The sequence below is a fragment of the Dipodomys ordii genome, unplaced genomic scaffold (assembly GCF_000151885.1).
Source record: "Dipodomys ordii isolate 6190 unplaced genomic scaffold, Dord_2.0 Scaffold62, whole genome shotgun sequence".
NCBI lineage: Eukaryota > Metazoa > Chordata > Mammalia > Rodentia > Heteromyidae > Dipodomys > Dipodomys ordii.
In genome coordinates this window covers 2,202,176-2,224,322 of record NW_012267278.1, presented here as the reverse complement: position 1 = coordinate 2,224,322, position 22,147 = coordinate 2,202,176, and the positions used below count along the sequence as shown (strand labels likewise).

Here is a 22,147-nt window from a genome sequence, read left to right as displayed (position 1 = left end):
TACCACATGAGCCACAGCACCACTTCTGGCTTTTTCTGTTTTATGTGGTACTGAGGAATCGAATGAACCCAGGGCTTCATGAATGCTAGGCAAGCACTCTACCACTAAGCCACATTCCCAGCCCCAGTGTATTTTTTTTTAATAAAACAAACTATCTCTAAACCAGGTCCAAAATACTTCAAATCTAACCCCACCTCTCACAACAATTACATACTTAGGTGAGAGACCTCTTGTTTCTTGATCTGTTAAACTGAACACTACAAAACAGAGTTCCTATAACCCAATATACAGGGCCAATTGAAAGAACTACATATCCAAATGTCCTCTGTGCAAATGACCTGATTCTTTTTTTCATTTCTGGTGCTGACAATGGTGCTTGAACTCAGCTCCTCATGTTTTCACTCAACTTTTTTGCTCACAACTGTCACTCTTATCACTTCAGCCATACCTGTTTCCAGTTCTGGCTGATTAACTGCAGATAAAAGTCTTGAGAATTTGTCTTCTTCTGAACGTGTTTTTTTTTTTAATTGTGAAAATACTGTACAGAGGAGTTATGAACGTGTTTATCTGAGCTTAGTTCTCAGCCTCCTGAGTAGCTGGGATTATAATTGTAAGAAAGTGGTGCCCCCAAACCTGATTCTTCCAACTATTTTGGTCTTTAATAGAACATATTTATAAAGACTAACAATAAAATTAAAATATTATTATTTATTTCTCAGCTTTGAATCTATTTCTCAGCTTTGAATCTGGATATTTATTCCTTCCAGTTTATTAGAGGGCTGACTATAAAAAATACCCTATACTTATACGTGTTTAGAATAGCAAATGCTATCAAGATGCTACTTTTAATTGGGCACAAACAGAAAATATAGTTGATCACTGACTTTTTACTTAGGAATTAATATTTAGGAAGAACTAGGTTTTGGGTGAGTATTATGTGCCAGTCACCTCGCTAAAGAGACTGATACACATGATCTCATTTGGTCCTACATAGTAGGTATTATTATCAGCATACCTATTTCAGCAGAGATTTGATTTTGTACCGTGTTCTGCCAGTAAATGGAATGATTATTGGAATCCAGAGAACAGATCCTTATCACCACTGTTGCTTAAAACAGCTGTCTTTATGTATAATATTAGATCTTACGATAATTTAAAATCTCCAGAAAATTAAAGTTATAATGAAAACTTCGTAACAGTGACTGGATTTCCCTTTCAGCCCTTTCTTTAATATGCCAAAAATAATTTTAGACCCTGAGCTTTCCTAAACCTTTAATCATTTATGGTGTTCTCTGCTGTACCTACCCATTATAACAATTTAAAAAAAAATTAACACTAGGCCAATTATTTTCAAAAGCCCAGAGATACTAATCAAGTGATCCTAATAATCTTAAACACTATTCTCAAACTAAAAAAGATAAATGGAGATTGAGAAACTTGTATTCTAAAGTGCTACCATCCAGATAAAATTACCCTGTGAATTAGAGTAATTTCAATCAGATCTTGTAAAATTGAACATTTTTCTCAAGACTAGAATTAAAGTAACTATAAGACAGTTTAGGGGTCCAAACTCTGAAACATAAAATGCTTTTCTACATGCAAACTCAACAGCAGCAGGCATTAAGGGGTAAGGTGAACAGCAACAGTTTAGAAAAGTAGTAACAAATAAAATTACAAAATACCGACCTATTTGTCTCAAGGCTATTCTATGTGAATATAATAGACCATAATTACTCTTGGAAAACATGCGACTGAGCTGGGAAGGTGGCTCAGTGGTAGAGTGCGTCCCTTGCATGCATGAGGCCCTGGGTTCGATTCCTCAGCACCACATAAGCAGAAAAAAAAAGCCGGAAGTGGCGCTGTGGCTCAAGTGGTAGAGCCCTAGCCTTGAGGGGAAGAGCTGAGGGACAGCACCCAGGCCCAGAGTTCAGGCCCCACGACCTGACCCCCCCCCAAAAATAAGAAAAGAAAACATGCTACTCACTGGGCACTGGTGGCTCATGCCTGTAATCTTAGCTACTCAGGAGGCTGAGATCTGAGGATCACAATTCAAAACCAGCCCAGGCAGGAAAGCCTGTGAGACTCTTATCTCCAATAAACCACTAGAAAACCAGACGTGGCGTTGTAGCTCAAGTGGTAGAGCCTTGGCCTTGAGCTGAAGAGCTGAGGGTTAGCGCCCAAGCCCAGAGTTCAAGCACCATGACCGACAAAAAAGAAAGTAAAGAAAACATGCTACTTCAATAAGACCTAATGTCTTATTATACAGTATCCTGAGTTTAGGAATTTTTGTTGTTGTCATAGTTTTTGTGCTTGAACTGGGGATGTAAACTCAGGGCCTGGCATTTTCTCTTAGCTTTTTTGCTTCAAGCTGGCACTCTTTTAACAATTGAATCACAGCTCCACTTCCAGCTTTTTGGTGGTTAACTGGAAATAATCTCATGGATTTTCCTGCCTGGGCTGGCTTCAAACCCAGATCCTCATATCTCAGTCTCCTAGGTAGCTAAGATTACAGGCATCCAATCCTAGATAGGCATGTAATCAAGATACTAGGATGTCTTGAGTTTTAAGTTAACGTACAGAGAATCTCCAACAGCATTTTATAAGAATTAAAAACTCAATAATGCTTTATTACTGGATTCCTGCATTTATGACTATAATCATTAACATACAACAAACTGGTTAATAATGTAAAATCTAGGGCTGGGAATGTGGCTTAGTGGTAGAGTGCTTGGCTTGCCTAACATGCATGAAGTCCTGGGTTTGATTCCTCAGGACCACATAAATAGAAAAAAATGGAAGTGGTGCTGTGGCTCAAGTGGTAGAATACTAGTCTTCAGCAAAAGAAGCTCAGGGACTGGCAAAAAATAAAACAAAATAAAAATAAAAACCAGAGGTTTTTTTGTTTAATTTTTTTATTTCCTAATTCACTAATCACTTTTAAAAAGGATTATTTTCTGTATCATGCAAATGACCACATCTAAACTTATATTCTAATGTACTACCAACTATTTGGTAATAAGGTATCAGGTATGTATTTTTAAGTTATCACACTAGAATACATCTAATAGTGAATTCAGGAAGTAGGCACAAAGTTATAAGGGGAGGAAGTGTAGGCAGGAGATTCCAATTCAATTGTGTGAAAGGAAGTACTAGCTATGAATTTTTAGAAACAGGAATACCAAGTTTTATGTGGGTCCAAGACAAAAAAGGAAAATGTGCTGGTGAATAAGGGCAAGAGGAAATTCTTTTAGTGAACCATCTACCAGATATTAAAAACAATTCAAAATCATTCCAAAAGCTAAAACATAACTAGCCCTTAACTTTTTGACTAGGCCTATGTGAGAACGTCCTTCTTTTTTTGAGGGGGGGGAGTCCGATTGTGGGCCTGAACTCTGGGCCTGGGCGCTGTCCCCCAGCTCTTCAGCTCAAGGCTAGCGCTCTACCACTTGAGCCACAGCGCCACTTCTGGCTTTTTTTCTGCTTATGTGGTGCTGAGGAATCGAACCCAGGGCCTCATGCATGCAAGGCAAGCGCTCTACCACTGAGCCACCTTCCTAGCCCTGAGAATGTACTTCTTTAGGTGTACTGATGTCTGAATTTTGCAGTTTATCTAAAAGATGACAAGCTTATGAATAAGGTTTAACACATTCCCGAGGGAGGCAAGGGTGGCTTGTAACATTAAACTATTACATTTCCTATCTTAAAGTTTGATGATTAACTTTCTTTTCCAGCAGCACTATACAAGACTATTTTTTAAAAGTGTGTGAGTTTTACAATGTTTAACTAATAAACCATATATTTAAAAATGGTTTATAGCCAAGCTCTGGTGGCTCCCACCTGTAATCCTAGCTAGTCAGGAGGCTGAGATCTGAGGATCCTAAAGCCTATCCTAGCATAAGTATATGCAACTCATTTCCAATTAACCAATAGCTGTAAGTAAAGGTATGGCTGAAGTGGTAGAGCACCAGCTTTGAGTGAAAAGCTAAGGGACAGTGGTCAGGCCTTGATTTCAAGCCCCACTACAAGCGTACGTGCACGCACACAGGCACACACACATGCAGGTCAGGAGATATTTGTTGTTCAGTAATAGAACACCAGCTCAGCAACCAAGAGGCCCAAGTTCAAATCCCAGTGCTACCAAAACTAAAAAGTTAAGATGTGACATTCTGTGCCTTGTGATACACACACAAAAGAACATGTCCTACTTAAATGTTAAACAGTAACTTTTTTTTTTTTCTTTTTGGGTCCGTTTGTGGGGCCTGAACTCTGGGCCTGGGCGCTGTCCCTCAGCTCTTCAACTCAAGGCTAGCGCTCTACCACTTGAGCCACAGTGCCACTTCCGGCTTTCTTCTTTTTGCTTATGTGGTGCTGAGGAATTGAACCCAGGACCTCAGGCATGTAAGGCAAGCGCTCTACCACTGAGCCACCGTCCCAGCCCAACAGTAATTTCTTATGCAAATTTTTGTTACTCTTAATGCCAAAATCATCTTGTAATTTTTTTTTGTATGTGTGCCAGCCCCGAGGCTTGAACTTAGGGCCTGAGAACTGTCTCTGAGAGTTCTTGTTCAAAGCTAGCATCTTAACACTCAAGCCACAGCTCCACTTCTGGCTTTTTGGTGGTTAAATGGAAATAAGTGATTTTCCTTTCCTAGGCTGACTTCGATCCATGACTCTAGATCTCAGCCTGTAATCTCAGGATTACAGATGTGAGCCACCAGCGCCCAGATAATGTAATTAATTTTTAAACATACATCTATACAAGGGCAAGGTCTTTAATCCTGCACTACAGAGTGAAAATGAGGCGCTATTTTCAATTAGCATCTTTCAAACGATCTAAATTACTTATTGCCAACAAATACTAGTTATGAAAATGTAAGTGTATGTTTCTACTTCAGCTGATTCCTTCATTCAGTAAAGTGCAAATCTCGAAATTAGAAGAGCAAGATCTCTAACTAAGTGAATAGGCTTTTCTTCAAATCGTTGTAGTTCTGAAACAGGAGCTTCGAGACGTTCCCCACACCTAGGCCGCCTTCAGCAGGATGACGGCCAAGAATGCTAAGGTCAACTATTTCTAATTCTAGGTCACACACGGCTCAACCCTCTCAAAAAAAAAAACGTGTTAGGCTTCTGTGAACTCTTATCAAGTTCTGCACAACCTACGATAGTTTGGTAGGTTGAGAAAGGCCTGGAACAATCGGCTTGGCTTGGCCACCTCTGAGAAGTCTCCAGGAAAAGAAAATTGGGAAGGTTTCAACTCTGTGCAAACCCGTTCTCTTCTCAAGTCAGTCACACCCAACTCCCTGTCCAGTGAAGGGCTGTGTTCTAGAAAGATCTACACCTTCCCAACTGAAATGTCATCCCCTGAGGAGCTGCTGGAAGGGCCAGAGGCGCACAACACACGCCCCTCTTCTTCGAGTACCTTCCCCAATGCCAGCACGGGACTCCCTCGGCTGTCCCCAGACAAACCCTACACGGAGGGGCCTCTAGCTCAGGCCCCCCGCAGGGGGTCCTGGCCTGGGTGGCTTTGGCCACCAGAGGGGACCCGCGCCAGGGTAGGTCCGGGGGGAAGGGAGGCGGCGCGAGGGGTCCCTCCGGAGCGGGAATGGGCGTCTCACCTTGACCCTGATCTCGTAGGTGGTGAAGCGGCCCCGGCCGACCCCCACAGTCTGCGGGTTGCTCACGTCGATCTCGAGGAAGTTGCTGGGCGGCCCGTAGGCGTCATTCAGGTTCTGTGGTTTGGTGATCAGCCGCCTGGTGTCTGCCACCGTCTCCGCCATTTCGCTGCAGCCGCCGCCGCCGCCGCGGGCTCTCTGCCCCCAGCAAGTTCCACGGACGCCGCCGCTGCCGCCCACCGCGGGGACACGGGGTTCGCGCGCAGCGGTCGAGAGGCGAACGAGCACGTAGGACGGACGTTCAGTCAGCGAGCGAAGCTCCGCCCCACACGCTCTTCGGGGCTTCCGCCTCGCTGTCCTGAGCAGAAACCGCTGACTCGCCGGAACGCCACGCCCGGGCTGGGGAGGCCCTGCGGAGGCTGGGAAGGGGCGCTGCGGGGTCCGGGCTGAGGAGAAGCGGTGTCACGGGACTTATGGTCATGAACGGGTTCCCATAGGACTACAGCACCCACAATACACCGCAGCGCGCCGCCGTCGGGCGACGGCCGAGGCGCAGAAGCGCCCGACGTCCGGGGGCGGGGCTTCCTGTCTCTCTGTGACTGCGTCTGAGGAGTCCCGGAAACGGCCTTCTGGCCGGAGGGGTGTGGTGGGTGGGGCCTGCGGACTTGAAGTGCAAAAGCCTGGGCTCTCCTCAGATGGAGACGTTCGGCGTCTACTATAAACCATCTCATCTCTCCACAGTCCTACGGTGAACCACTGGAAATGCCTTTAGTATAGAAAGTAGCTTTTCGTAAAAAGTCTTAAGTGATGATCTTTGGCACAGGCTTAGTTTCGTCAGACACACTTACATGGTGAAAGGGAAGTGGGAGGTTCAAACCCTGGCTGGAGCATCAACTAGGTTCAATCGTTTCTCCAGGCACATCTATGCGCTGAGAATGAGCCTGTAAGCTGCTTTGAGAACCGTATGTCTGCGTGACCTGTCTGTTTTTTCCCTCAAAGTTGTGAGCAATTTTTCTTAAGTAGTAAATGTGCCAACACAGCACTTGAAATGCAACTTAGAGGAACTGGCGAGGGACTGAGGAGGGGGAAGAAGGGGAGGCGAGGGAGAACGTGCCTATACATCTAGATCCTTGGAGGCTGAGTCAGGATAATGTCAAATTCCAATTCAGTGTGAGCAAATTAGCTGGACGTTTGTTTAAAAAAAAAAAAAACCCCGCAAGGAAGAAATGAGGAATAACTAAACTATATCCTAGATAATCTCAAAGAGTACAATTAACTGCAAACGTTGAACGTTTCTCTGAATAGTTATTTTCCTTGATGTTATGGTCTCACATGATTTCTGCATTTTTATTATGTTAAGTTTTATTAAGCCTATTTAATTATAATTTGATCTGTCCCTTAAACTGAAAGTTTACAGATCAATATCAACAGCTTCCCCTCCCACCCCCCACCCCCGCTTGGCTTTTTTGCTCAAGCTGGCTCTCTACCTACCACTTGAGCCACTCCTTCAGTTCTAACTTCTTTCTCTCTCTCTCTCTCTTTCTCTTTCTTCCTTTCTTTCTTTCTTTCTTTTTCTTTCAGTTTTTTGCTAGTCCTGGGACTTGAACTCAGGGCCTGGGCACTGTTCCTGACCTCAGGGACAAGCCTGAGAACAGAAAAAAAAACAAAAAAGAGTTACTTTGTAATAGAAAGGATGAGTCCTCTAATCAGGATACATTGAACTTATTTTATTCCTGCTTCAGCTCCTCCATACTGGAGCTACACAGTACTCATGCCCAGCCAAGTTTGCCAATTTAAACTAAATGTTTACATGATTCTAAAGTCAAAATGGGGCCAAGAGTTACGGTATCTATAATCCCAAAGAATATCACAGCTAGATGGATGCTGGTGGTTCATGCCTGTAATTCTAGTTACTCAGCCTGAAGGTCACAATTTGAAAGTCTATGAGACACTTACCTCCAACTTACCACCAAAAAATCCTGGCTTAAGAGGTAGAGCCAAAAAAAAAAGAGGTAGAGCCATAGTCCTTAACAAAAACAAAATAGCTCCAGGGGCAGCACAAAAAATAAAAAAAAACAAATAGCTGTCCAGGGCCAGCACAGAAAGAGAGAAAGAGACAGAGACAGAGAGGAAGGGAGAAGTTTTCCATGACAATCAGACAAAAAATAAAAAAGATTTTATCTCAACAAGCAAGCTCTGTGGTGGTTCACACCTGAGGTAAGAAGCATCTCAGTCTTAGGCCAGCCCTAGAAAAAGTATGAGGACTCATTTACAAACTGAAGTAACAAAGCCGGGCGCTGGTGGCTCACGCCTGTAATCCTAGCTACTCAGGAGGCTGAGATCTGAGGATCGCGGTTCAAAGCCAGCCCGGGCAGGAGAGACCGTGAGACTCCTATCTCCAATAAACCACCAGAAAAACCGGAAGTGGCGCTGTAGCTCAAGTGGTAGAGCGCTCGCCTTGAGCTGAAGAGCTGAGGGACAGCGCCCAGGCCCAGAGTTCAAGCCCCACGACCGACAAAAAAAAAAAAAAAAACTGAAGTAACAAGAGATGGGAGTGTGGCTCAAGCTGAAGAACACTTGCCTATCAAGCATGAATTCCTGAGTTCAAACCCCAGGACTATCAAAACAAAAGGAAAAGAAAGAAATGAAGGAAGAAAAGAAAGAATGAAAAGAGAAGAAAGAAAAATTAAGGATATTCATTGAAAAATCTGCTTCTAATATTCAGCCATCTTCTAGTGCCTTTTCTTTGTATCCTTCCATAAACATTCTAGGATATACAGCATTAGCTGTAAATAGTGTAGGACACTATGATTGTGTACACCTGTAATCCCAGTATTTAGGAAGCTAAGGCAGGAGTAACATGAGTTTGAGGCCAGCCAGGGATACAGGGCAATTTCCAGGCCATGCAGCTTTCAAACAGGAACCGCTCTAAAAACCAATCAACCAACCAGACAAAACAAAATGAGTCAAGTGCTGGTTGCTGATACATGGAATCCTATCTTCTAGGAGGCTGAGATCTGAGGATTGTAGTTTAAAGCCAGCCCAGCCAAGAAAGTCCATGAGACTCTTACCTCCAATTAAAAAGCTGTGGCTCAAGGGGTAGAGGTTAGCTTTGAAAGGAAAATGTAACCTAGGCAGAAAGTAACCCAAAAGACCACATAGACATAAGTCAAGTACAAGAAAAGATGTATTATTGGGCTGGGAAGGTGGCTCAGTGGTAGAGTGCTTGCCTTGTATGCATGAGGCTCTTGGTTCGATTCCTCAGCACCACATAAGAAAAAAGAAAAAAGCCAGAAGTGGCGCTGTGGCTCAAGTGGTAGAGCGCTAGCCTTGAGCTGAAGAGCTGAGGGACAGCGCCCAGGCCCAGAGTTCAGGCCCCATGACCAGACGAAAAAAAGATGTATTGCGAGCAGAGCTAACAAGGCCAAGTTCTCATGAGGAAAGTGAGAAAATGGCACCATCTGGCTCCTTGGAGGCCCCTTTTATTTTATTTTTAAAAATTTTTTCCAGAGTTCAAGCCCCATGACTGACAAAAAAATTTTTTTTCTGCCTTCGTTACATTTTCCTTTTAAGCTTTGAGCAAAAAAAGATCAAGAACAGTGCTCAGGCCCTAAGTTCAAGCCCCAGGACTGGCAAAATCATTCATTCATTGATAAAATGCACCATAGTTAATTTGTTCCCTGACAAATATATGTTGTGATTTCAGTCTTTTACTATTACAACACTACAGTGAATAACCTTGAGTATGCCAGTCATTACATATTAATAGGATAAATTGTGTTTCTGTGTGTATGTGTGTGTGTATGTGTGTGTGTGTGTGTGTGGTCCTGGGACTTGAATCAGAGCCTGGGTGCTGTTCCTGAGCTGCTTTTCTGAACGTTACAGCTCTACTACTTGAGCCACAGCCCCACTTCCAATATTTTTTGGTGGTTAATTGGAAATAAGAGTCTGTCCAGGCTGGCTTTGAACCATGATGCTCAAACCTCAGCCTCCTGAGTAGCTAGGATTACGGGCATGAGATACCAGAACCTACTTAGGATAAATTCTTATAAATTGAATTACTGGGTCTGACAATGTGTTTATAATTTTGTGAAACACTGCAAAATTTTGTCTGTGCAGGTTTTATTGATTTACGCTGTACAGCAATGTATACAAGTACCAGTGTGTCTACAGCTTTACCACACTTCGTTAGAAAATTTGGAATCTTTACTAATACGATAATGTCCTGTTTGAATTTTCCTTATTTTCAGTGCAACTCTACATCTTTTTATGTGTTTGTATATAATTCGTATTTCTTCTTTCTGTGCCATTTTTTTTCAAATCATTTTCTCCTGTTAAATTATTTATTTTGCTTAACAAGAAAAGTTTACTAAATATAAAAAGGTAAGTCTTGGCTGGGAATGTGGCTTAGTGGTAGAGTGCCTGCCTAGCATGCATGAAGCCCTGGGTCACACAGAAAAAGCCAGAAGTGGTGCTGTGGCTCAAGTGATAGAGAGCAAAAGAAGCTCAGGGACAGTGCCTAGGCTCTGCAAGCAAGGTCCAGGTCTGGAAAAAAATTAAAAAGGTAAGTCTTATATAAATGGCAATTCCCTCCATTTAAGTTTAACTTTGCTAACGATTATTTTTATCACTTTGTAATTTGTGTGTTTGAATTTATTTTTATAGCTTCTGAATTATTAAAATGGTAAGACTTTTATTCAAGAAAATTGCAATAGAGGTCATATATTTTGCAGAGAGAATGGGTTCAAACTCAATACACAAATGGGAATTTATATCTACGGAACAAAGGAAAAGGGGGCAGTGATGAAAATTACTAAGAAAAGACTTAAGATTCTTTCTAAAGGCAAGCCAAAGAGTTAGACAGCATGGGTGAAGAAATTGATCAGCTATCAAGGACAAGGAATTTCCAAAATAACTTAGGAAAATTCTTGCTGACTGACTTCAACAAAAATGGATATGGAAAACCAAGATAAAGACTCATAGGATGGTGGGGGGGGGGAGGCTGGGAAGGGATGTGAAGGGTAAACAAAGGAGGAGGCTGCAGTGCTTGATAAGAAATGTACTCATTATCTTGCCCATGTAATTGTAACCCCTCTGTACAGTATGTTCACAAAAAATTAAAAAAAGACTCATAGATTAATCCTTTTCTTAATGATGCCAAGCAAATATTATCCAAACCATCTCTTATTTTCAGTGTGCACACAGGTTTACCACAAAGATGGTGATTATTGTACCTAAAACTAAAAGAAGTTGCTTTAAAAAGTGTGGCTAGCCTCAGCCTAACAAAGTGACTCCGTATATGAAAGGATGGATTTCTTGTATGCCCAAGGAAGAGGTACTATGATTAAAAGCAGAGTTGCTTTGGTGGACAGGCAAGGCCAACATTCTGAAGAAGGGGGAGAAAAAGGCTAAAACCACAAAGATTAGGCTGGGCTGAGGTTTGACTATGTTAAGTCAACTCTAGATTCAATAAAAATACTGACCTAGTAAAGGGTCAAGTGATCCAACTCTAAACTTTGATGGTTTTATTGGTCTTAATTTTGAGGGGGGGGGAGATATTGAAACTATAAATTACCTGTTGGAAAATAAATTAGTGACAGTCAATACCTCCTACACATCCAACAGTAAAAGACAAGTAGGAAAGAAAGTTCTGGAATGTGAAGTGATCTGCTGCAAGGTCTGTCATTCTATGGAGCCTCAGGTTGATTTGGCTAATGTGGTTGACTGCTCCAGGTGCTGTCCTCCATAATCTGGGTTTTAAAAAGGAAGGGGATAGAGAAGGACCACTCTTTATTCAAGGAGTATATAAGAAGCTTTGGTCTCCTTTAGAACCTCCAGTCCAGCTCTCAAGGACCAGAAATATGATTCAGCTAGTAGAGTGCTTGCTTAGTAAGGGCAAGATCCTGAATTCAGTCCTTGGGACCAGGGGGAAAAAAGGCCTAACTAAAGTTTGTTCAAGGAGATAGTGTTTGTCAATAGTGTCAAGGCTGTAAAAACAATACTTGGAATTCCATAGTATTTACTTTGAAGTACCCAGACCTTCCTCATCTCCCAGATCACTAAGAGGCATTTCCTCTGAAGCTCCCTTCCCAGAAGGAAAGCTTTAAGAAGGAAAGATCAACCACCAAAGAAAGAGTAAGGATTTCTATTCTTTCCAAGGCAGCTCCCAGAAATTACCTCAGAGATTTTATAACAACCTTTGTGGGGGAGGGAGCAATACCTACCAGCATTCTGAGTTCTTGAAAGGCCAAGGTCTTCTTGGACCTTGTTTCCAAAAAAAAAAAAGGGGGCCGGGCGCTGGTGGCTCATGCCTGTAATCCTAGCTACTCAGGAGGCTGAGATCTGAGGATCGCGGTTCAAAGCCAGCCCGGGCAGGAGAGACCGTGAGACTCCTATCTCCAATAAACCACCAGAAAACAGGAAGTGGCGCTGTAGCTCAAGTGATAGAGTGCTCGCCTTGAGCTGAAGAGCTGAGGGACAGCGCTCAGGCCCAGAGTTCAAGCCCCATGACCGACAAAAAAAAAAAGGGGGATTTGATTTAATGAGGTGTGATGGAAGGAAGTCCCATGCCAGGACCAGTGGCATGTCATCTCTTTAGCTGAATAAATATGTTTTCCTTAGAACCCTTGGACCTGCTTGATGCCAGTGGGTCAGCCTGTAATCCTAGCTATTCAGGAGACTTAAGAATCTTAAGTCTGGGACTGAGAAGGTAGCTCAGCAGTAGAGTACTTGCCTGGCATGCATGAGGCAATGGGCTCGATTCCTTAGCACCACATAAGCAGAAAAAGCCAGAAGTGGTGCTGTGGCTCAAGTGGTAGAGTGCTGGCCTTGAGTTGAAGAGCTGAGGGACAGCGCCCAGGCCCAGAGTTCGGGTCCCACAACTGACAGAAAGAAAGAAAGAAAATCTTAAGTCTGTCTTTAGTAATTTCCATCACTGCCCTCTTTTCCCTTGTTCCTTAGGAAGCTGAGATCTGGGGATCACAATTCAAAGCCAGCCCAGGCAGGCAAGTATGTGAGATTCTTACCTCCAATTAACCACCAGAAGACCAAAGGTAGTGCTGTGGTTCAAAATGATAGAGTGCTAGCCTTGAGCAAAAAGAGCTCAGGGACAACACCTCAGCCTTGAGTTCAAGCTCTATGACTGATGAGAAGAAATAACAACAACAACTCTTGGACACTTTTGGTCATCCAGGAATAAATGTATATTAAGCAAACTGTGCCAAATGTATACATGTAAATATATAATACTCTTCTATCGGGGAGTAGAGGAGGCAGCACAAAAGGGAGGAATTGTAGACCTAACAGTTTTTGCTTCTAAGCTCTTTTGGTCTGGTTACAGGGATATAAAAATGAATAAGCTATGTATATCAATAGAATGTGATAAGAGCTACATATCATGGTCTTGGAGAAAAAGTAGTAGGGGAAGGATTTCAGAAATAAGCAATAGCTGAGCACTAGTGGCTCATACCTGTAATCCTAACTTACTCCAGAGACAAAGATCTGAGGATGTAATACATGGACTTTGGACCCCCAAAAGACCACCAGAGACCACGACCAAGGCAAACAGCAAAAGAGTCGTTTATTTGCAAGCTCAAGCTCAGTCCTCCATGTACTCGGTAACTGGTGATGCGAAGAGGCCCAGAAGCTAAAATCAGCATGACTTTTATACTATTGAACAAACAAGTTTAGAGGATTTCCACACAAGCAGTAACACAATTGGTAGATTTTTACAGAGATTATACTATTGATCCACATTTGACAGTTGGATAGTTGCAAACCCATTCTGTTCCTGGAACACCTGGGCAATTGTTCTGTTTCTTAAGGGTGGGCAGGGTTGATGGCAACCTGAGTTTTTTTTCCCAGAATTTTTTTTTCTTTTTTTCTCTCGGAGTTATGCTAGCCTAGGGCAGCCTAGCACAAGATGGTGGGGCCAGTCTCAAAATGGAGTTACTTTGGCTCTTCAAGGATAACAGTTTGAAGCCAGCCCAGGCAGGAAAGTTCAAGAGACTCTTATCTCCAGTAAACTACCAAAGAGCAGGAAGTGGAAAAGTGACTCATGTGGTACAGTGTTAGCCTTGGGTGAAAGATACTCAGGGATGGTGCCAAGGCCCTAAATTCAGGCCCAAGGAAAGAAGGAAAGGAGGGAGGGAAGGATGGAAGGAGGGTGGGAGGGAAGGAAGGAAAGGAAGAGAGAACAAACGAACAGGAGGGAGGGAGGGTGGAAGGGAAAAAATGGTAGAAGGAAAGACGAAGGAAGGAAGGAAGGAAAGAAGAAGGAAAGATGAAGGAAGGAAGGAAGGAAGGAAGGAAGGAAGGAAGGAAAAAGAAAGAAGCACTAATGGGATGAAAAGTTGGTGTGGTATTTTGTGGTGTTGGAGCTGGAGGTTGAGTCATCTTGTGCAAGTTAAGCACTCATTCCACTTACAGAGCCATACCTCCAGCCCTGTAGTTATTGGTAGAGAGACAAAATTACTTCTAATTTTGGGTGTGCCTGAATGAACAAGGTCCACACCAAAGATAGAGATAAACAAGGGAGGTGCAGAGAAAAGGAAGGGCATGACCCATCTGGAGAATGATACACTGTTCTAGATATCTAGAACTGGAATGAAAAGAAAATATGACAAAGATTAAGGCCCAAGAAACAAAACCATGTTTGATGTATTTATGGTTTTAGACATCACCTAAGTTACTCTAAATGAAAATATTGAATGGGAATTACTTTTTAGTTTAGTGCCAAAGGCTGTCAACCAGCTCTTTAACACACAGACCTTTGGGCAGTATTTCAGAATCAAACTATAGCTGAATGTTGTAGTGAAAGTATGTTAAATGAAAATTAAAGGATTAAAAAAAAACTAAATTCATGTCCTACTCCCTACAGACTAGGCTAAAAATAAAAATGGAATCACTCTTACAAATTTTTATTTCAGCAAAGTAAAATTAGAACATTTATCTAATCTATCTAACCAAGAGAAAGGCTAGAGTTCTGTCTGCCCAGGAAAACAGCCCCTCCCCTCTTCCTCTACACCTGCCAGAAACCAGTAATCACCTATCACCTGACTGGGAATCAGGGAAGGACTCCAGGCTCTGAGGTCACTTCCTCATCCCCTGAGGTCATTTCCTGAACCACCCTAGTCCCATCTCCCTCTGACAGTGAGAGGTTCCCTAGGCATCACTTCTGCTTCTGCTCTGGGCCCACCTCCTGCCTTTCCCTATGTAATCTGGCTCAATACAAGCCCTTGCCACCCCCTTCTTTTTCTCTTCTTCCTTCCCTTCTATCTTCACAAGTCTCCATCTCTTGCCTGCCCATAGTTTGCTCTTACCCTCCCCCCCCAACCAATAAACTTTTTCTGCCTGAACCATGTTTCCTTTCTGGTGAACCTTACATTTGGGTATGTAATCTCAGGTAGTACAGGGTTGGAAGGCTAAATAAGGAAAATTTCAGGTTCAAGACTAGACTGGGTTATACAGATTGTCTCAGAAAAGACAAGTAAAAAAAAAAAGAGAAACGAAGGGAGGAAAGGGAAGAGAAGGAGAAAAGAGAAAGGGAAAGGGAGGGGGGAGGAGAGAGGAAAAGGGAATAAGAGGGGGAGGGGGAAGGGAAAGGGAAGAGAAGGAGAGCTAGAAGAAATGTTATTACAGCCAAAAGTCCCAAACATGACAGTTCTGATTGATAATGAGGTTCTCCTTGCCTACGTATTCCAAGTAATCTTCAGTTATTTTCCTATTTTCTCTGTCTCCCTCTCTCAATGTTAAAAGAAAAGGAACTTTGAATGAGCAATGTACATTTTGTACTGGGATTTAAACTCAGAGGCTCAGACTTGCTCAGCTTGCTTGCTTAGTTGGCTCTCTACCACTTGAGTTACACCTCTAGTCCTGCCTGTTACTAGTTATTTTGTAGATGGAGTCTAGTGAACTTTTCTGTTCAGCAAGCCTTGAACAGCATCCTAAGGATCTTACCCTCACTAGCTAGGATTACCTGGAATTGTTTTTTGTTTTTGTTTTCAGTACTTTTCTGTCAATAAAACCAACCTCTTTTAAGCTCAGTAGAACATTAATTCTTCTTTATAGAATAATTGCTGTCTGATTGTAGAATAAAAAAGAAATCTGGTTAAGATCTTTAATTTGTGATAATATTGTCCTTACTAGGCCTTAGCTCAAGGAACATATTGATTCTTAGTTGTATTTGCAGAGGAAGTTCTTTTAACTTTTCATCTGGGAACATATCCTTGTACAAGGATATGTAACCTATAGATTGAGTTTGGTAGAAAACATGACCAGTATTATTGCACCAAGTTGTGGTCCATTAATCTGTCCAATACTGCAAAATCTAAACTTATCTCAAAACAGTATGCACATATGATTATAACACTGGTCACTCATCACCCCTCACACCATGTGCTCTCCTTGGCAGCCATTTGTTATTCCTTTCAGGGGAACGGAATTGGACAATGTCTTACTATGCAACCTACTATGCCAGCCTAGAATTTGTTAAGTTGCACAGTTTGGCCTCAAACTTGAGATACTCCAGCTTTAATTTCCCTACTACTCAAATTTCAGGCATATGCTATCATCACTGGTTACCATTTGCTATTCTATTTGTTATTGTACTAACTAAATCAAACTTGTCTAAAACTAGTCTTAAGTGATTCCCAATAGTTCCATCTTTTCTACTACAAGTACTGTTAATTTTCATATTACTTGAGCCTATGACTTTGAGAGCTTTTCGGTCTTTGTTTTGTTTTGTTCTCCTGTATCATCTACCCTTTACTGAACTGCCACATCTTAGCTTGAATAATGCTGAATGACAGAGAACTCCATATTACCTCACTGTCTCTAATGATTTCCAGTTTATTATGCACAATGCTAGCATGATTTGGATGTTACTGTTGCTTTTTTTGTATAAGTATCTTTTGGCTAGACATTTATTTATTTACTTATTCTTTGGTCTGGGTGCTGTCCCTGAGCTCTTCAGCTCAAGGGGAGAGCTCTACCACTTGAGCCACAGTGCCACTTCTGGTTTTCTGGTGGTTAATTGGGATAAGAGTCTCAAGGACTTTCTTTCGTGGGCTGACTTTGAACCTTGATCCTCAGATCTCAGCCTCCTGAGTAGCTAGGATTACAGGCATGAGCCACCAGAGCCCAGCTAGAAATTTATATTTTATATGCCTGTCTGAGATGAAGACAATATTATAAGCAAATCAATTCTATTTAATCTGGGTTTGGTAGCAGAGATAAGCAAAATTATGTAACTGTAGACAAGTTATTTCTCTTGTTATGTCTCCATTCTTCACATGTAAAATGGGAACACTAAGAGTACCTACTTATAGGGTGGTTGTAAGTATTGAAAAAAATTATTATTTGGAAGGCATTTGGAACAGTGCTAGATACACAATGAGCTCTGAGATATCCAGTTCTATGTGGAAATTTCTAGCTTATCTAGAAATAAAATGTTTGGAAAGTCATAAGGCCTTGAATGCTAGACCTGAGAACAAATGATTTTGGTGATATTGGGTTAGGTTCCTGAGCTGAGGATAGCAACGGAATGTTGTAAACAAATGAGTCTACTAGTGGAATGCCTAGTAATACTCTTGACCAGAAACCTTAGTTTAAATCTGGTAGGATGTTTGAACACCTACATTTATTTACTGTTGCTTTAGATTCAAACTAGTTCTCATAGACATTTCTTTTGAATGCAATATCAGCTAATTAGGTCTCAAATAAAACAGTTACCATAAGAGATTTATATTACCATAGCTTGAATTTAAGAAAGCCAACAATTTCAAAATATGGTTAGTTTCAAAGTAAATTTTTGAAAAACTATCTTGAATACTGCATTGTGGATAACAAGGTTAAATAAAGGTTCTAATAAGACAAACAGTGACAATTTAAATAAATCAGATGTTTTTGTAGAAGATTACTCTGTGATTTTCTCCAATTATTCATGACATTTCACCCATTCATATTGTGATCTGCTTTAATAGTGGAAGAAAAAAAAGTCTTGTCTCCTTGTTTATTCTTTGTTCTCAAGGAGATAAGCTGTTTATAAAGATACGTTATTTGTTATTTAAATCACTTTTACTGAAGTTGTTTATTTCCTTGTTTCAGTTTCTAAAAATATTGCAACAATTGTAATGCTTCTTAGAGATGTCTATTCAATCCAGAGTGATTTGTACTGAAATTCTTTGCTAAATGGGCACAGGTGCTAATGTGTATGATATACTAGAGTGAGTCAAAACTAATAAATGCTTTAAAAAATAATAAGAATGTACTTGTGTCAACTTTTAAAATCTGTAATTAAAAACATTTTAGATCTAAAGTCTTAGATATTTATAAAGGTCTACATCTAGACATGCCATTTCATTAATATTTAATAATAGTTATAGTAATAATGATCATAATAAATTAGGCATAACACTAAAACTGCAAGCAGAAATTGCATAATTGAAATCCAGTAATCTATTTCTTATAAAATGCCCTTTAATCATTTTGCAGACTTTCAAGATCATAATTATTACATAAAAGTAATTACATTAAAAGATAATTTGCATGGCAGTAAAGTATCAAATTAAAGCTGGAAAACTGTACATGTAAACAGAACTATATATTTAAAAAATGTTGGAGATCAAAGGTGAAATTATATCCCGTTTCAAGTTTTCTATGCATATAATTACCTCTAAAATAAATTTTGGTGATCTCATACTAAAAAAGTACACAATAGTATAGCATACAGCAACATTACATCTTTTGCATATCCATCTATAAACTATGGCTTCTCCTAGGTAATCAACAGGATTGATGTGTTAAATAAAGTCTAGTGGATTTGACATTGTAAAGGGACAGTTGATTATTTTCCAGAACTAAAGGTTCCAAATGAAGCTGGGTTGATTTGATATAATAATTTATAGAATGTATTCCTGCTGAGTATGCCCTGGATACTGCAAACTCGGATCTGTGGTCGCATGTCTCTCCCTTTGAAGTTGATGAGAATTGCTTGGGCTAAGTGAGATACATGCTGGGAAAATTGGGCTCTTGTGATTGGTGTGGATAGACAATAGAGGTCTCCTGACACTTGCTTCCTTCATCTGGTCCCTTAGTTTTCTCCAGTCCTGGTTTTGATAGAAAAAGCTAAGCTTTGGAATGAACATTCCTTAAATTAGATAGGATGTAATAACTAAAAAAGCATTCAGGTTTGATCATCAAAAAAAACCTTACTTGAGAACTTCATTATCAGTGAAGTAGGGTAAATAAAACTTACTTTGATTCAAATCATATCAAAATGATCTCTCCAAGATGCCTACTTGAAAAACAAAACAATAACAAGATGGTTCCTTTGAAGTCTAGGCCAAGTCCCTGCCATTCTGAGTTAGTCATCCGGAGCAAGTACTATAAACAAATGAGTCCACATAGTTTCATGAGACAGGACAACTCTAGGTCCCTGGAATAGGTGGGCATAGAAAAGGAAAAAAAGAATTTGTTTTCTGTTTTCATTAGATTACCCCAGCACAGAATATTAAATACAAATAACTACTCCGTGATAGACTCTCTTTAGACTTAGATTTACATGACCAAAAATTACATTTCTGGTAAATGCAAATCTTCATGGTTAGGATATAGACTCTCCCTAAACTCATTGTCTCAATGCTTGGAAATGTACCAAAATGATTAAGCACTGCTAAATAATAGGATACTGTTAGTCTCTTAGATCAGAAAATATAAAGACCTAAGACAAGAACTACCATTTTAGGTCTTTACTCCCTACTCCTTTGTGTAAAATAGATGTTTCCCTTTCATACTTATCTCCACTGTATGCTGCTTTTCTAAAGTCCTTGATAAACTTCAAAATAATTAGTAGTTTTTACAATTTTCATTAAAATGATTACAATAAAAATCAAAAAAATTATGAGAACACATGCATGAGAAGTAAAGGCAATGGATATCAGTCAGTGGATGTAATAATATGTACAGAGGTTCATAAAAACAAATAGATACTTTGTAAATATCTCAAGACATATTTTAGTCTAAATCATTTGGTTGAAAGAAGATGAGATAGATTGGAGACAGAGCTTGATTTTCTAAAAGTCTTATAAAGAAATTATAAACTGGGCTCCTGTAATCCTAGCCACTCAGAAAGCTGAGATCAGAGGATCACAGTTCAAAGCCAGCGTTGGCAGGAAAGTCTGTAAGACACTTATCTCTAATAATCTACCCTTAAAAAGTTGGAAGTTGCGGGGCTGGGAAGGTGGCTCAGTGGTACAGTGCTTGTCCTTGCATGCATGAGGCCCTGGGTTCGATTCCTCAGCACCACATAAGCAGAAAAAGCTGGAAGTGGCACTGCGGCTCAAGTAGTAGAGCGCTAGCCTTGAGCTGAAGAGCTGAGGGACAGTGCCCAGGCCCAGAGTTCAGGCCCACGACCGAAAAAACAAAAACAAAAAATATCTCAAAAAAAAAAAAGTTGGAAGTTGGGCTGAGAATATGGCTTAGTTGTAGAGTGCTTATCTAGCATGCATGAAGCCCTGGGTTCCATTCCTCCATACCGCATAAGCAGAAAAAGCCAGAAGTGGTGCTGTAGCTCAAGTGGTAGAGTGCTAGCCTTGAGCAAAGAAGCTCAGAGACAGTGCCCAGGCCTGAGTTCAAGCCCCAGGATTGGCAAATAAGTAAATGAATAAAATAAAAAATTATACTCTATTTTGTAATCAATAGGGAAAATATCTCAAATTTAGAAACTGTAAAGGGAAGTGGTCATGTAGGTCACATCTCTGGAAAGATATATCTAATACGGTGGTATGAAGAGGAAAGACAGAAGTACAGTTAGGTGATAACCAAATCTAGATGGTAGTGGCTGGATTCAAAGCATTTTAAAATAATACAGGATGACACTGTCCAAAAAAGAAATATACTCTTCACCTGTAACCCCTCTGTACATCACATTTATAATAATAAAAATGTTTTGTTTAAAAAAATACAGTCAATCATATTTGGTGAAAGGCTGGATGTGAAGAATGAGGAAGAGAACTTAGCTGAAAATGGCTCCCAGATTACAAATTTCGATGTAGAATTGTTTTGGGATTGCTGCTCTTTTAAAAAGAATGGGCCAGGTGCAGTGGTTTATGCCTGTAATCTAAGTTACTTAAGAGGTACAGATTGGGAAGATTGTGATTCCAAATTTTCCTGGGCAAAAACTTCAACCAATAAAAGCTTAGCTGAGCTCTGATCCAAGCAACTCCAGAGGCTGAGATCTAAGGATCACAGGTCAAAGCCAGCCAGGGAAGGAAAGTCTGTTAACCACCAAAAAACTGGAAGCAGGGCTGGGGCTCAAGTGGTATTGCACTAGCCTTGAGTACAAAAGCTCAAGGACAATGGCAGTTGGCTGTAGCTCATGCTTGTAATACTAGGTACTCAGGAGGTTGAGATCTGAGGATCTGCAGTTCAGAGCCAGAGCAGGTAGGAAAGTCCACGAGACTTTTTTTTTTAGCTAGTCCTGGGGCTTGAACTCAGGGCCTGCCCTGCACTTCTTTTGCACAAGGCTAGCACTCTACCACTTGAGCCACAGCACCACTTCCAGCCTTTTCTGTTTATACAGTACTGAGGAATCGAACCCAGGGAGGGCTTCATGCATGCCCCCCATGATGTTGTAAGGTAAATCATCCCAGAAGCCACATTTTAAAATATAGACTATTGGAGTCTTTATTATACAGTTAACAGGCTGCAGGTCACCAGTTGTTACAAAGGCCTGCAGCAAGCAAATACACATAACACAGCTAGGAAACATGCTAAAGAGAAAAGAAATAACAAAAACAATACCAACAAGCCAATTCAGCTCCAATGGAGAGCTGAATTGGGACACCATGATGACTGGAGAGGAGACAGGACACAGGATGTGATCACAGAGACACGTGGCATGGAGTCCTGCCAGCTAGGCTGGTCTGGGCCTAAATAGGTCTGCGCAGGGGGCAGATCCTCAGGAAATTCCTAGTCCCAGGCACTACTAGACTGAAAGATTCAGTAACCAATCATCCAAGTGCTTGTCCCTGGGCATGCCCATTGCCTGGGAGGCAGGTGATGGTGGGGGGTCCTTCCCCCAGCATGAAGACAAGATGCCAGACCCTACCATCCACCATGTGGCCAAGATGTCACCAGCCAGACCTGGCCTCCTTACTTCAGTGAGGGTTGTTCTTCTTTCTTTCTTTTGGTCTGTTGTGGGCTTGAACTCTGGATTTGGGTGCAGTCCCTGAACTCTTCAGCTCAAGGCTAATTGTTTAGAGATAAGAGTCTCATGGACTTTCCTGCCTTGGCTGGCTTTGAAACATGATTCTCAGATCTCAGCCTCCTAAGTAGCTAGGATTATAGGCATGAGTCACTGATTCCCAGCTCCAGGAGACTCTTTAACTCCCAATTAATCACAGAAAAAGCCAGAAGTGGTACTATAGCTCAATTTGTAGAGTGCTAGCCTTGAGCAAAAGAAGCTTAGGGACAGTGCCCAGGTCCAGAGTTCAAGGCCCAGGATTGGCAAAAAAAGAAGAAGAAGAAGAAGAAGA

At 41.2% G+C, this 22,147-nt stretch overlaps 1 protein-coding gene across 1 annotated transcript in view; it reads right to left on the bottom strand.

Annotated features, from left to right (window-relative positions):
* Nucleotides 1-5,853, bottom strand: part of Snx3 (sorting nexin 3) — a 44,962-nt gene extending 39,109 nt beyond the window's left edge. The window contains exon 1 of the mRNA XM_013022446.1: nt 5,616-5,853. Within this exon, the coding sequence (XP_012877900.1) occupies nt 5,616-5,777 (162 nt within the window). The 5' untranslated portion in view covers nt 5,778-5,853. The remainder of the gene's footprint in view (nt 1-5,615) is intronic.
* Nucleotides 5,854-22,147: the final 16,294 nt, after the last annotated feature.